At 43.8% G+C, this 13,992-nt stretch overlaps 5 protein-coding genes and 1 non-coding gene across 6 annotated transcripts; 4 read left to right on the forward strand and 2 right to left on the reverse strand.

Annotated features, from left to right (window-relative positions):
- Positions 1-218: 218 nt before the first annotated feature.
- On the forward strand, positions 219-1,460 carry J7337_013807 (uncharacterized protein; the record flags this gene model as incomplete). Its single annotated transcript, XM_044831283.1, has 1 exon — positions 219-1,460. The coding sequence occupies one exon, from the start codon at positions 219-221 to the stop codon at positions 1,458-1,460; it is 1,242 nt and encodes a 413-aa protein (XP_044674558.1).
- A 686-nt stretch (positions 1,461-2,146) lies between these two features.
- On the reverse strand, positions 2,147-3,292 carry J7337_013808 (uncharacterized protein; the record flags this gene model as incomplete). Its single annotated transcript, XM_044831284.1, has 1 exon — positions 2,147-3,292. The coding sequence occupies one exon, from the start codon at positions 3,290-3,292 to the stop codon at positions 2,147-2,149; it is 1,146 nt and encodes a 381-aa protein (XP_044674559.1).
- Positions 3,293-4,227: 935 nt separating this feature from the next.
- J7337_013809 (uncharacterized protein) lies at positions 4,228-5,951 on the forward strand (the record flags this gene model as incomplete). Its single annotated transcript, XM_044831285.1, has 3 exons — positions 4,228-4,313; positions 4,579-5,411; positions 5,455-5,951. The coding sequence occupies 3 exons, from the start codon at positions 4,228-4,230 to the stop codon at positions 5,949-5,951; spliced, it is 1,416 nt and encodes a 471-aa protein (XP_044674560.1).
- Positions 5,952-8,095: 2,144 nt separating this feature from the next.
- On the forward strand, positions 8,096-8,432 carry J7337_013810 (uncharacterized protein; the record flags this gene model as incomplete). The annotated part of the gene is made up of 2 exons (XM_044831286.1): positions 8,096-8,281; positions 8,334-8,432. 2 exons carry the CDS (start codon positions 8,096-8,098, stop codon positions 8,430-8,432), a joined length of 285 nt encoding a protein of 94 aa, XP_044674561.1.
- A 188-nt stretch (positions 8,433-8,620) lies between these two features.
- Positions 8,621-8,692, forward strand: J7337_013811. Its single transcript has one exon. It is a non-coding gene; the product is annotated as a tRNA-Asp (tRNA).
- Positions 8,693-10,322: 1,630 nt separating this feature from the next.
- J7337_013812 (uncharacterized protein) lies at positions 10,323-10,843 on the reverse strand (the record flags this gene model as incomplete). The annotated part of the gene is made up of 3 exons (XM_044831287.1): positions 10,323-10,651; positions 10,699-10,766; positions 10,812-10,843. 3 exons carry the CDS (start codon positions 10,841-10,843, stop codon positions 10,323-10,325), a joined length of 429 nt encoding a protein of 142 aa, XP_044674562.1.
- Positions 10,844-13,992: the final 3,149 nt, after the last annotated feature.

A 13,992-nucleotide genomic window follows, 5' to 3' on the forward strand; every position in this document is an offset into this window, starting at 1 on the left:
CCTGTTCATTAAGAAGGTTTAAGTTTATCATAGCGTAAGGCCATGAGATGCAGTCAGCAAAGAAGCGGGAATAGTGGCTCGGAACTCGGCAAAGCATCATAATCAAGACGTCACTAATCCACTTTGGCCCAAACGACCCAGACTTTACCTGCTTTTATTCTAAGTCACGTAGATCTTTCATAATCTCTCAAAGTCCTCTCTCAATTGCATGAATCACCATGACTGATACACTCAAGCCATATCGAATCCCTCAACTCGAGGGTGGCCATCGTCCAGGCTCTGACGCAATCTTTAACTCTCGCAGCAAAGATGACATCCTCGCGGCGCTCAATGAATGGAACTCCCGGCGCATTCTTCTAGTCCACAGCAAAGCGCTGGCCAAAAACACACATGTTATCTCCGATCTGAAAGAAGCTCTTAGCGACCGCCTCACTACAGTCAAGGAAGGTGTCGGCTCTCACTCCCCATACTCCGATGTCATCGACATTGCCCATCGCATCACAGAGCACAAGATAGACTGTATCATCAGCGTCGGGAGCGGCTCTTATTCCGACGCTTGTAAAGTCGCGCGTCTAATGTCCGCCACTCTGCTTGCTGGCTTCGGTGACAAGGACATGGAAGATCTGCTGGATCAAGAGAAAGGCGTTGCGCCGCAGGACAAGATGAGAAAAGCAGAGGGCGTGAAGCTCATTCTTGTGCCGACGAGTTTGTCAGCGGGAGAATGGAACCATACCGCAAGTTGCACCAACAGCGCTGGGAAAAAGCAGCATTTCTCACTTCAAGATGGTGGTGCGCCAGATTTAATCCTCATGGATCCATGGGTTGCGAGAACTTCGCCTGAAGAACTTTGGTTAAGCTCTGGAATACGGGCTGTTGATCATTGCGTTGAGACGCTATGCAATCCGGAATGCAAACAGTATCCTGATGTGCAAGAGTGGTGCGAAAAAGCACTGCGAGACTTGGCGAAGGGGTTGGTTGAGTATAAAGAGGGACTGGGCAGAGGAACAGAAGGTGAAGACGAGCTTGTGCACGGTGTGAGCAAGTGTCAAGCTGGAAGTCGCATGGCGCTCATGGGCTTTATTATTTACAGAGTCAATATGGGCGCCAGTCATGCGATTGGCCATCAATTGGGTAGTGTTGGAAAGGTCATGCACGGCATTACGAGCTGTATTATGCTCCCGCCTGTGTTGCGATACACCAAAGCGAGAAACCCTGAGGCGCAAGCCAAGATCGTGAAGATCTTCAATGAGACGTTGGGATGGGAGGAGACTGAGGCGGGGGGGTGTGTTGCACGGCTTGTCAAGGTTACAGGACTGCCAAGTACACTAAGAGAGGTTGGGGTCACAAGCGACGAGCAGATTGAGCAGATCATCGACAAGACCATGACGGATGTGATGTTCTCGTTCGGTAAGGTCTTGACGAGAGAAGAAGTATCTGAGATTGTATATTCCACTAGGTAGACCCTACACCAAGGCTATGAGCAAATAAAGACGATCAATACAATACAGAAAGGGTATCCTGACAATCTGGGGTATCACTAAACAAACAATCGCTATTACAAAGGCGTTCCATCCCAATCCAAAGGCCACAGGGCTAAAAGCCCCTGCAGCCAAGGCCAATAAACCGTCTTGACCCAATCCCGCAATATCTGCAGCGCATAAACGATCTTGTAAACACCCATGGAAGTCGCTGTATCCCCAATCCCATAAAACCTTGCATTTTCCCCATCGAGTTTGGAAACGCTGAGGAACCAGTTATGTTTGTAGATGATGATCCCCGGAAGGAATTCGGGCAGGTCGTAGCTTGAACCGTTATCAGCTATTTCTTTCAATCTCACTAGGCGTTTGAGGAACCCTCGATGTGCAGCGGAGGCCGTTTTGACGCGCTGAAGCTCGTGCTCTGTGTTCTCGGGGAGGGTGTAGATGTGGAAGGCTATTGGTCGATGGTTTCGGGGAGATCTTAGGTCGATGTGGTTGAAGATGTCTCTGTACACGTGCTTTTCGAAGCGCTCGATCGGCGCCGGCATATTGTCGCTGGTTGGGTCGCTGGCTGGGTCGATGTAGACGCAGAAATCGGGGGGCTGCGGGATGTCGTGACTCGTATGGTATTCTGGAACTATGGCACCATCGACGCTGAACATATAATATTAGTACGCATAACGTAGCTGAGGAGATTGGAGATGCGCCCACCTGCATCTGAAGTCGACAAGTTGAGGCTTGCTGCAGGTACCATCATCCCTGAACGACAGCTCAAGAACCTTCTGAACAACCTCCATGTTCCACTCTTGTGGCAGAGCGTCATATCCCATGCAACGAGAAGTCTGGTGCAGGACCTTTTTCACAGAATGGTGGCTGGGCGCATGGCCTACTTGATGACGCTGGGAGCAGTAATAAACATCGCTTTGAGATCCGCCTTGCGCCCAGGCCAGTTCTTTCCACGATAAACCCGCCGTTGCCTTCATGAGGACTCGGACAGTTGAGGGGAGAATACCACGACCAGCGTAGATGTCGTTGATGCGTTTGAGGAGGGTCGTCAACTCTGAGGATCGGGATTTTCTTCGAGCGACGAGTCTCTCTCTAGCCTGGATCCTCATTCTAGCCTCGAGCCTCATTGTATCTTTCACCCCGCGTTGCAACTCCTCTTCTGCTCGGAGTATGCGGTCCCATTCCGGCGAAGGGGCAGCAATCAGTGTAGTATTGGGATAGGGAACAGGCACGACTGTTCTCTTGATCGGCTCGGTGATGGGCTCGGGATTTACTTCTGGCCATGATACAGGTTCAGTGTCAGGTTCGGCCTTGACGTCTTGCGATCGGAGTTGCTGTGCCCATCCCGACGAGGAGGGTGTACGGGATTCTGTTGTCACAGGTTGTGGAGCTGGTATAACTCTACTGATGAGCCGTCGCTCGACCTTGCCTGTACTGTAGCTGACGAAATTACAGTATTGCTGCTGCACCTCGGAGGATACTTGGTTGCTGGCGGTCGCTCGTTTCTTGAGCGGTCGATTCTCAATTCTGGCTAATTCTTCCCTGAGCATGTCGTTTTTAGCCTGCTGGAGGCGTATCTTCTTGATGGCTGTTTCTTCCTCGAGGAGCCATCTCTTCTTGATATCGTAGAATGGGTCGTTGGGCGACAGCTTGATATTTGGCCAGGTCTCTCGAGGTGGTGAATCGACTCGTCGACGTTTCAAGGGATTGGGCGGGACATCGGCGTACGGTTCTGTTACAGGCGATGGATCGTCGGTGGATTGTTGGATGTTGCTGAGCCAGACCTGGACTCTCTGGTCGAGAGACATTTTGGTGGGACGATACAAGCGCCAGCGGCGTTGTGTCGCTCTTGATTGCTGTCAATGTTCCAGTTGAGATTGTGTTTCTGGGTTGATCTGACCAGGCAACCCAACCCCCCGGGTCAGCATAATTCCGCCCGCCACTTCACGGCATTACTGTCATTGGTCTGATGGGACGTGGTCTGAGCATCGATTGCCGAGGATACAAAGATAACAAGAGCCTAATCATGATAAAGAGAAGCCTCTTATCATAGTGGTATTATTATCTTAATCACAATGATTTCTTAATGTTGCAAGGATTGATCAGGTCAAGGTCGGGGAATAGTCTAGAGTATCGCATGTCACTGCGTGAAACGCCCCAGTTGGTGCACCCCGCTGAGGGTCAACAGTGTCTCACTCAAGTTACAGGGTCCTGGTCTGGAGATGTCGTCTGCAATACTGATGAATGGCATCGCTTGACTTCAAAACCGATGTGGATTGTGAACAGCCGCCTCATGGGACACGTTCTGCTTACGCACCACTTTGTACAATCCATAGACCAGATGAAGCAGTTCGTCAGCAGTTAGATCCAAGATCAGTGGCGCTCGCAATTCCATCAATCAAGACCCTCCGTCTCCCCCAAACCACGTCATGAAGCTATTTAGCCGGTGCAAGATGGTGTAGGCTTAAACGCGTCCGTCAGCAATAAGTGCATCTAGACATTGCAGGTCCCTCAGTTCATACGGGTTACTCAAATATAAAGTCTTCATCGCCGCGTCTTCCAATTGCATTTTGAGTCTCGTGGGACCTGGCAATTGAACCCTCTATCGTCTTGCAGTACGCGGCCATGACTTCTGAAGTATTGACTGAACGTCCGCTAGCGAGCCCCACGGCCATGGAAGTGAACGACACCACTTCACAGCCCAGGCCGGCCTCTACTTTAGAGATTGAAGAGCCTCGCGATGATGAGGATAACACAGTTTATCCCACTGGGCCGAAGTTATGGTCGACCATGGCTTCAATGGCAATCGCATGCTTCCTCAGCGGACTTGTAAGTTGCCCCATGTCCTTACAGATAACTGCCCATTGACGACTGACTTTGACAGGACCTCACCATTGTCGCTGTCGCTGTCCCAAGCATCACAGACGAGTTTCAGACCATCTCAGATATCGGATGGTACTCAGCTGCATAGTAGGCCGTCCACCTTCCCGTTCGACATCTCAGCTAAAACATTTCTCCAGTGGCATGACCCTCAGCGCCTTCGTCTTCTTGTACGTCCCCCAATCCTTCACCATTCCCCCACTAACCCTCCCAGCTTCGGTCAAATCTATACCCTCTTCTCCATCAAAGCCGTCTTCCTAATCGGCATCGCCACATTCGAAGTCGGCTCTCTTATCTGCACTCTCGCACCATCCTCCGCAGTCTTTATTCTCGGCCGTGCAGTCAGCGGTTTAGGTCGCGGCGCCATCAACGGCGGCTTGTTCAAACTCTTGCGTCAATGCTTTCCGCTGTCTAAGCAAGCTATCATTAATAGTTTCTTTGGCTCCATTCAGAGTGTCGGACTTATCACTGCGCCTACGATTGGCGGTGCGTTGATAGATGCGTTTTCGTGGAGGGCTTGTTTTGGTGTTAATTTACCGTTGGGCGTTACGTGTCTTGTGTTGACGGCTTATGGTGTTCATGAACAACCTCCGCGTCATGATGCGCCTGTTCTTACTCTCAAGGAAAAGGTCAAGAAGGTTGACTTCTTTGGTACTCTGTTGGCTGTACCGGCTATTACGTTTCTTCTCATGGCACTGCAATGGGGAGGCACAAAGTTTGGCTGGGGAACGTGGCAGATTATTGTACCTCTTGTTGTTTGCGCGCTTCTGTTCCTGGCCTTTGGATACTTGCAGTATCGTCAAGGTGATAACGCCCTCTTGCCGCCGAGAATCTTGAAGCAGAGGAGTATCATTGCGGGAATGTGGTACGGGGCGTGCTGCGAGGGAGTTTTGGCTGTGACGGAGTACTACATGTCTATATACTTCCAAGGCGTACGTGGGTATTCGCCTACAAAGGCAGGTCTACTGGCTCTTCCAATGGTCGGAGGCCTGGCTATCGCGTTCATCATCTCTGGTGTTGGAACTACATGGATCGGATACTATTACCGTAAGTCTCCTCCGAGACCTTTGAACAATACTGACAGCCCCAGCATTCATGTTGGCCACAAGCGTCCTCACACCTATTGCGTCCGGTCTTCTCACCACTCTCGATCTCGAAGAACAAATCGCCAAAGCCGTTGGACTCCTCACCTTCCTCGGTTTAGCAGTCGGCCTCGGTCTTCAAGGTCCACAAGTAGCATTGCAGGCTGTTCTCCCAATCGAAGACGTATCCCTTGGAGGTGCAGTCATCACTTTCGGAGCGGGCATGGGCTCGGCATTGTGGATCTGTGCCTCCGCAACATTATTCCAAGACCGTTTGTCAAAGGAGATCCAAGATGCTGCGCCGGGTACAAACACTACACATATTCAAGAAGCGGGTTTGTCCAAGTTGAGAGAGTCAATTGGTCCTGAGAGGCTGAAGAGCGTGCTGTCTGGCTACGAGAACGCGGTTGTCCAGACGCTCTATATCCCACTGGCATTGGCGCTTCTCAGTATTATTGGTGCCGTAGCCATGGAGAGAAAGTCAATCAAGAAAAAGCGGTCTTGAGCAAGGGATGAAAGGAAAGGGTTCTCCATCAGGGATCTACGTACTGTATCAAGCACGGTTATTCCCGTGGTTCCACTTTGACACAATCCTCATTCTTGGTTAGTGTCATGCTTTATCTTGCATTAGCACGTCATAACTCCATAATCCAGCCAGAATGACGAAGCGGCTGAGACTTTCTCGCCCAATTACCAGTTACGGAAATAATCCCGGAAACCCTTATCCTGTCGTGTGTGACATCATAACCGTTAAAATCATTCGTTGGACCCCTAATTTGTTTGGACCCTGAAAATCTCCTCTTGATGTGTTTTTCCTGTTTGCAAAGTTTAACAACACCATGCTCAATTAGAAGAGACAAACGATCTAGTAACGCCTGAATACGAACTCATCCATGGCATTGCCATACAGGCCTATCAGGGCCGCTCCTGTGAAGAAGGGGACAACTCCCCTAGGACCTCTTACCGAGCGAGCTGTGTCGAAGCGCTCGGCGATCGTCAAGTCAGCATGCTTAGAATGCCGAAAAAGAAAGGCAAAGGTCAATTTGCTCAGGATCTGCTAGAAATTCAGTTGACTAATCTGCTGCAGTGCGATGGACAAAAACCAGTTTGTATCAGCTGTTCGAAAAACGACCGAGAATGCGTATACGACTCCGACATCAGGGAATTACGGGTCAGGAGTCTACAGCAGGCGAACCAAAAGCTCCAAGACGAACTGGCAGCCGCAAAGCTTTTGATGAGGCAGATGGCCAATGGCTCTGCTCAATTGAGAGGTGCCGTGTCGGAGTTGCTGGAGGAAGAGAAACAACCGTCCGAGATATCCGAGCTGCTGAAAAGCCACGGTACCACCAATCTGAGGACAGACGAGGCGGATGATAGTCGCCTTTCTAGCAGATTGAACGATCCAATATTAGACGAGGTTGATAATGGCACTTCGCATTCCTTTCCAGTGGACGACTTCGAGTCCTTCAGTGCAGACAGCTCGAGTATGAAGCAAGAAGAGTCTTCGCCGGATAGTGACTTGTGCATTGCCGTGGGGTCGGCATCAGGGAATACTTACGGAGCAAACCTCTCCACAGTCTCTACGCCTAGTTACACATCTACCGAAATGTTAATCGATCTTACCCAACCAAACACTCCAGTAAGAATCAAGATACTGAGGTCGCCCTATGTTCGATACTGACAAACTTTCACAGTCGCTTTTAGATAACACTCAGGGCATACCGCTTTACCCATCACAGCTCTCATACTCCCAATCAGCGGTCATCTCGACAAATAATTCTCTGCCTGACGAGTTACCTTTCCTGGTCTATCCACAAGACAACGAAAGAAAAATCGCGCACCAGACAGAGGCCACGAGTTTATTTTTTCAGCCGCTTTTTAATCATGATGATTACTACCTTTCAACCTCTATAACAACACCTATGCCGCAGAAGACACAAGATATAGACTCAGCGACCTTTAGTGTTGCCAATGGATACTCAGAGAGCGCACACGCCGATTTCACAACTGTAAATAGTCCGGTCCTCGAAGGAGACGCTGAGCTTCGAGACAGAGAACACACAATTCATCCCAACTACCAAAATAATTTTGGAAACCTCGCGCTTTCGGATAGTATCAGAGCTAACGGGTATCCAAGACATATACAGGACGCGCAAATACGCAACATCTTTGTGCCCAGCTGGGCTGCGACAACACTCAACACTGAACTGGATCCGGGAGAGATGAGCAATGCATTCGGCGACATATATCAAAAGGCCACGAGCCTTCTCAAGCAAGGCGAGCCCGTTAAAAGGGTGATTGGAGACTATCCAAACATTGCGGCACTGTATGATCAGGATCAATTTGACAGGTCGTGTTTGCTGTCACAATGGGCTGCTCGTATGGTTCATAGTGTGAAATTACAGGGTAATCAACAAGCTCTACAAATTATCGTAGTGAAAACTGATGATTTACATAGGATATGACTTTACCTGCTTTGCATCAATGAATGTCTTTTGGTACATGATGCGGTGGATGATCAACCCATCACCAGAAACATACGATGCGATGCCAGAATGGATAAGACCGACGTGAGACTCTCCAATCCCTTGAAGGACGATACTTACTAACACTGGCAGTGCAAATCAGCTATTCATGCCCCATATCAGCATGGCCGACTTTGTCCTATGGCCTGCCTTCCGCGATCTCGTGGTGCAGTTCCCGCAGCTTCAAGAGCGCATGGCTTGGTTGGCTGACATGTCGATGTACATCCGATGCGAGTGGCCGTATGCGCTGGAAGATGCGCTGAAACCAGATCCCATTAATGGAACTGTTGATCTTGTGGATTTGGCCAAGGTGTGTTTGTTCTCTGCTGCTGGGCTGAAACGAAACATACTGACTGTTACAGGAGCATATTTGGAACCTGGGATGTTGGTCTGTTGGGCCTTCATTTAGAAAATTCGTCATGAACGCAGATGCATACCTTCAGATTAGAAATAGGCAATAAATGCACTGTTGAGTCGAGCAATGATTAGCCATGTGGGATGGTGAGGTTGCTGTGCGTTTCGATTGATATTCGATTGATACCCTGCACAGCCGAATGCAGTGAGGATCAAGGTCGGTGGCCTGTATATACCCTATCTCTGTCCAATCTCCCATCGAATCCTCTCACTACAGCAGGTTAAGCCTGTTTCGTCTTCCGTAGTATAGTGGTCAGTATGCAAGCTTGTCACGCTTGAGACCCGGGTTCAATTCCCGGCGGGAGAGTCGCCACCTGTAATATGCAGGAAATTCATTTTTTTGGACATTCTGATTATGTGCATGTCACTTGATTACGTGCCATGTATTTCTTTCTTTTGCATTAATCATTGCTCTATGTGGCACCAAGTCGCATGCTGCCTTCTGTAACTGATGTTGGCTGCCTCTGTGCTGCCCGCAAAGTGCTCAGCACCGTTGTGTGCATTCGTCACTATGACGAACATTACATCGCTGGAAGCTTACTAGTTGGTCAACACCACTTTGCTTGCGACAAAACAACTTCATCAGAGCATCTAACAAAATGCTGATCGCTCCGATTTCTAGTAACAGTCTCGCTCGTGGGCAAGCCTCCATGCCGATTCGTGGTGTGAGCTTTGGCACAAATCAACCCCCTGATGCAATCCGACAGCTTATTCGCCGTTGGCTCACTGACAAAGAGGCCGATGACATCCTGTCAAGGTTCCAGAAAGCCTGCATTCCCAATCGCCAGGTATTCTGGAGTGGCATGCTTCGTGAACGGGCCCAGCAATGGGCCGATGCTCATGAATTCCAGACATTGACTACCGCCCTCGGCCCACTGTTATATCGTGGTGATCCGAGTCCTCAGACACAAGCCCCTGCAAGATACATCCACGGTGCGTCTATTATCTTCGCATGGTTTGTCTCTCAAGGTGACTTGGTCACTGTACTTTCGCACCCTCCGCCTCTCTTCTTCCATCCTTCAGGACAAACGTTTTATCAACTGTATGAAGAGCCTATTATCAAGGGTACTATGGGGAATCGCGCTGTGGGAAGGATTGACATAGCTCACCCATTTATCGAATCCGCGATCGACTTTATATATCAGATATGGCCATACGATAACTCGTCGCTCTGGAAAAAGACATTCGGCAACCTAGATATCGAGTTGCCATGGCGCCAAACTAAAACACTGAAACCCACTGCACAGGTAAAATACATCTGAAGAGTGAAAAAGAGAAAGATGGACTTTCTCCAACATGCTGACTACCCAGAAGTTGGGAGTAAACTTGATCTCAACATCGTTGTTGCCTTCAAAAAGACCAAAAACTATAGACCCTGCTAATAAGTCAGGGACTTGTACAAAGAAAGACATCATGAAAGTCGAACAAGAAAAGAAGAAGAAGAGGAGGAGGAGGAAGAAGAAGATGAAGATGAAGAAAGTACTCGATGGGGTAGCGAAGCAAGGTAACAACCTAAGTACCAAGAAGTCACTAACATCTGCCACATCTAGCGATAAACAGCCATTGGTCAAAACAGCGGTACTAAGTAAGAAGCAAAACGTGGAAAGCAGCATGGAAAACAACATAAAGAATAAGAAGAAGAAAAAACAGAAACGGAAAGTGGCGGTAGTGGAAAAGGGTCAAGCTCAACTTAAGGGAAAGCAGGGCCAGAAGAAACCCGCGACAACGGCGAAAGCCAAGGGTAGTAAAATGGGAGCACAGGCTGAGCCGACAATCTAGTCTGTGATGAAGAATGTCAAGTGAAGAGATTGTGATACGGGCTACACGCCTATGACTTGGGTCTTGAAGAACAGTTGAGCCTGTCCATGATGGCATGATGTACGTATATGCAAGTGAATGTTATTCTATATGTTTTTGTATCGTCGAGATTTCGGTAACTAATGTCGAGACGGAGGCTTCTCTATGACTGATACCTGCTCGAACTCTTTTGTGACCCTGATTATCTGCCTCGTGCTCTCGTCATCTCTATCGCTCTCTCGATCTTCGCCTGCAGCAACAGTTGCTCTGACATCCCCGTCATAAATCGGATGATGCTTCCCACGAACCTGACCAATTGTGACGAGGTTGATATCGTCGGTCCCTCTGGCGTATGAACTGTCGTCTTTCCGCAACGCTTTGAAGAGCTTTCGGAGCATGGGCATTGATCCGGCGATGATGCCGAGACTGCACTCCACAATCGTCCAAAGGATGATGTTGCCAATGCCGTCTGAATAGGTCAGTCAAAAGCGTAATAGTTGTGTAGATGAAACTTACGGAGTTGGTTCGAAGGTTGAGAGTATGCAGGGGAGTATGGAAGGCGAATAATAGTGGCCACTGATGCCCTATGATGTGTCAGTGAGAATCGCCATGATCGGGTCAAGACCTACAATGCGCCAATGCCCATAACCACGTTCGCCATGATCTTCAAAGTCCTGTGCATCTGAACATTCCACAGAATGATCACTGGCAATATAGCGACAGACCAGTCCACCACGATATTGATCCCCGACACGACGTATGTCAGTACTGAGAGTATCCCTTGATCCATACATGTTCCCGTGCTTGGATCCCATGATGCGCTCAGAGGTCTGCACCTCACCAGACCAATAATTCCTGCTACCAATGTAATGAGGACTGTCAGAGCTATCAAGCCCCAGAGAAACACTTTAATTCTCTTGTTATCCGTAACACGCAGGAGCTGAGCGCATATGGATATCTTGATGAACAGAGAGTTGCTGATATAGAAGATCTGCCAAAATGTGACGGCCTAAGACAGAGTTAGAGGCGACACTCCAAATATTGACAAACGTACCTTGAAACCCTCCATTATCATCGCGGTGTTGAGCTTAGAGTCACGCGTCCCAATGCCGGTAAAACTGCCCCAGATGACGACTCCATTGTGAACCAAGTTGAGAGTCGCGCCGATGCACATGAGCCAATCCTCGAGTCCAAAGCAGTGATGCGTCACCCTCACCCAGATTCTCAACCCTACAACAACGATAATCATCGGCGTGAATATGATGGTGGTGGCGAGAAGAGCTGCAGCAAGCCCTGTTGGCTTGACTGCGTGCCATGCTTCTGAAGCCTCTGCCATATCAGGCAGGTATGATAACGCGAAAAACAGTCCGAAAAAGAGAGTCGTTGAATGTTGAGTAAGTTGGACTACAAGAGTACTTAGCCAGTTGACTCGAGTAATTACCCTTGTCCGTTGGATCACCAACCCTGTAGATGCGTCGAGTTTTGGCCCAAAATGCTGACAATTCTGCACCGGAAGACAAGGGGAGTCATACCCGCACAACCGGTGGTGCGTTTAGGGTCACGTGTTATCTGCATAACCGGTTATGCGGATAAGGCCACGTAACCTTCTTTAGTTAAATCCGCATAACTAGGAGACTATCAGTCAATTTATCTTCCTATTATATTTATATTACTAATAAAGTAATTATTAACTTTTTACTTTTTAATTTAACTTTATTTATATAATATTTACTTAATATAATATTATTAAATCTCTAGTCCTTACTATTATAATTAAATTATGAAAATAGTAACTTAATAATATTCTTTTTTTAAAGGTAATATATTTATTATAAAAAGCCTTTTTTATAGATATTAATAAGTAAGTAAAGGCTTAAAGATATACCTTTATAATAAAGTATATAAATTATATAGTAAATAAAAGATTACTTATATACTTTAGCTATAACTATAGTAAAAAAATATATATATTAATTCCTAATTTTAAAAGAAAAAAGCAATATATAACTTAATATATAAGGTATAAGTTCTTTATAATAAAAAAAGAGAGTCTTTATAAAAAAAAATAAAGTCTTTAATACTACTTTAATCTCTCTTACTTTTATTATAATTATAAGCCTATAGTTAAAGGTAATATTATATATATAACTTACTAAAAGCTTACTAATAAAAATATCTTTATAATTAAAAAGCTTACTTTTACTAATATTAAATAATACTTAATTAAGACTTTTTATTTATAAAATATAAATATATTATTTATTAATTTAAATCTTATAAATTATATCTTTTAAGTAAAGTAAGACTTTATAAATAAATAAAGCTATATAATTACTTTACTTTAATATCTTAATATATAAAGCTTCTAAAGTTATTACCTTTTTATAAAAAACTCTTAACTATAGTTAGTTATATTTACTTATTTAAATTTAATTTAATTTATTAAATTATACTTTAAAATATTTATAGTTAACTATACTTATATAATTAATAAATATAAGATGCCTTTTCTTAATATAATTAGTATTAATATTATAAGAAATACTTTTTATATTATATTTATATATTTTAGTAATAAAGAAAAAAAGAACTTTATATAGGCTTTTAAAGTATTATAAGATTTATATAATACTAATAGTATTACTTACTTTTTAATTATATTAACTAATTACTACTTTATTTATATAAATACTATTATATCTATTTTTTACCTTCTAGTAATAAAGGTTATACTTTACCTTTAGTATATTAATAAAGCAGTTTTAACCTTTTATATAAATACTTTTATAAAAAAGAAAGATAATAAATAAAGATAAGAGGTATAAAAGGAGTTTTATAATAATTAATATAAGCTTATAGCTTTAAAGTTATATACTATTTATAATAAAAGATTAAAGGATTTCTTACTTTAGTATATTTATTTATATTTAAAAAAAGTAAATTACTTTCTTATAACTTAATTAAACCTTTATAAAAATAAGTTTATAAAGGTATTTATAAATAAGTATTTATATCTAAACTAATTTATTATATTTTAAGTAAAAGGTATTTATTTTTTTTTTAAATATTATTTAAAAAGCTTTAAGGCTAACTTTTTTAAAGTATTTTAAATTATTAAGCTAGTAATTAAAAACTAGCTAGCTATATTAAAGTCTATATATACTTTAAAATAGGTAATAAGACCTATATAATATATTTAAATATTATTAAGATCTCTATATAGCTAAGTCTATAGTTAGATATTATATAAAGTATTAATTATAGCTAATATATAGTAAAAATAAATAAAAAAGGGTCTTCTTTAATATACTAGAAGTTTTATAAAGATAATAAATATACTTTATACTTATATTTTTATAACCTTTATATAAAGAAGTAAGCTATTATTAATAAGGTATTTTTATATATATTAGTATTTTTAGTAATTTAATATACTACTACTTATATTTAAGCTTTATAAAGTTAATAACTATTATATAGCTTTAAAGTTATAGCTAGTATTAAGTATATAGTAAGATTTATATATATTTAAAAGAGTTAAAAAGGCATTACTTCCTTTAGTATTAAAAAAGCTATAAACCTATTTTTAATATTATAAAGAAAGTTATAATAAAAAGTTAAAAGTATACCTTTAAAAATATATTAATATAATTATAAAGCTTAATATTATAAAAGGAAAATAGTATCTTACTATAATAAAAGCTAAAGATATATAAAGCAGGTCTATATCTCCTATTACTGCTATAGCTATATTATTATAAATAACTCTAACCTTAACTTTTTACTATACTTAAAAGCCTATATATAAAG

This window comes from Fusarium musae, chromosome 11 (assembly GCF_019915245.1).
Source record: "Fusarium musae strain F31 chromosome 11, whole genome shotgun sequence".
Lineage (NCBI taxonomy): Eukaryota > Fungi > Ascomycota > Sordariomycetes > Hypocreales > Nectriaceae > Fusarium > Fusarium musae.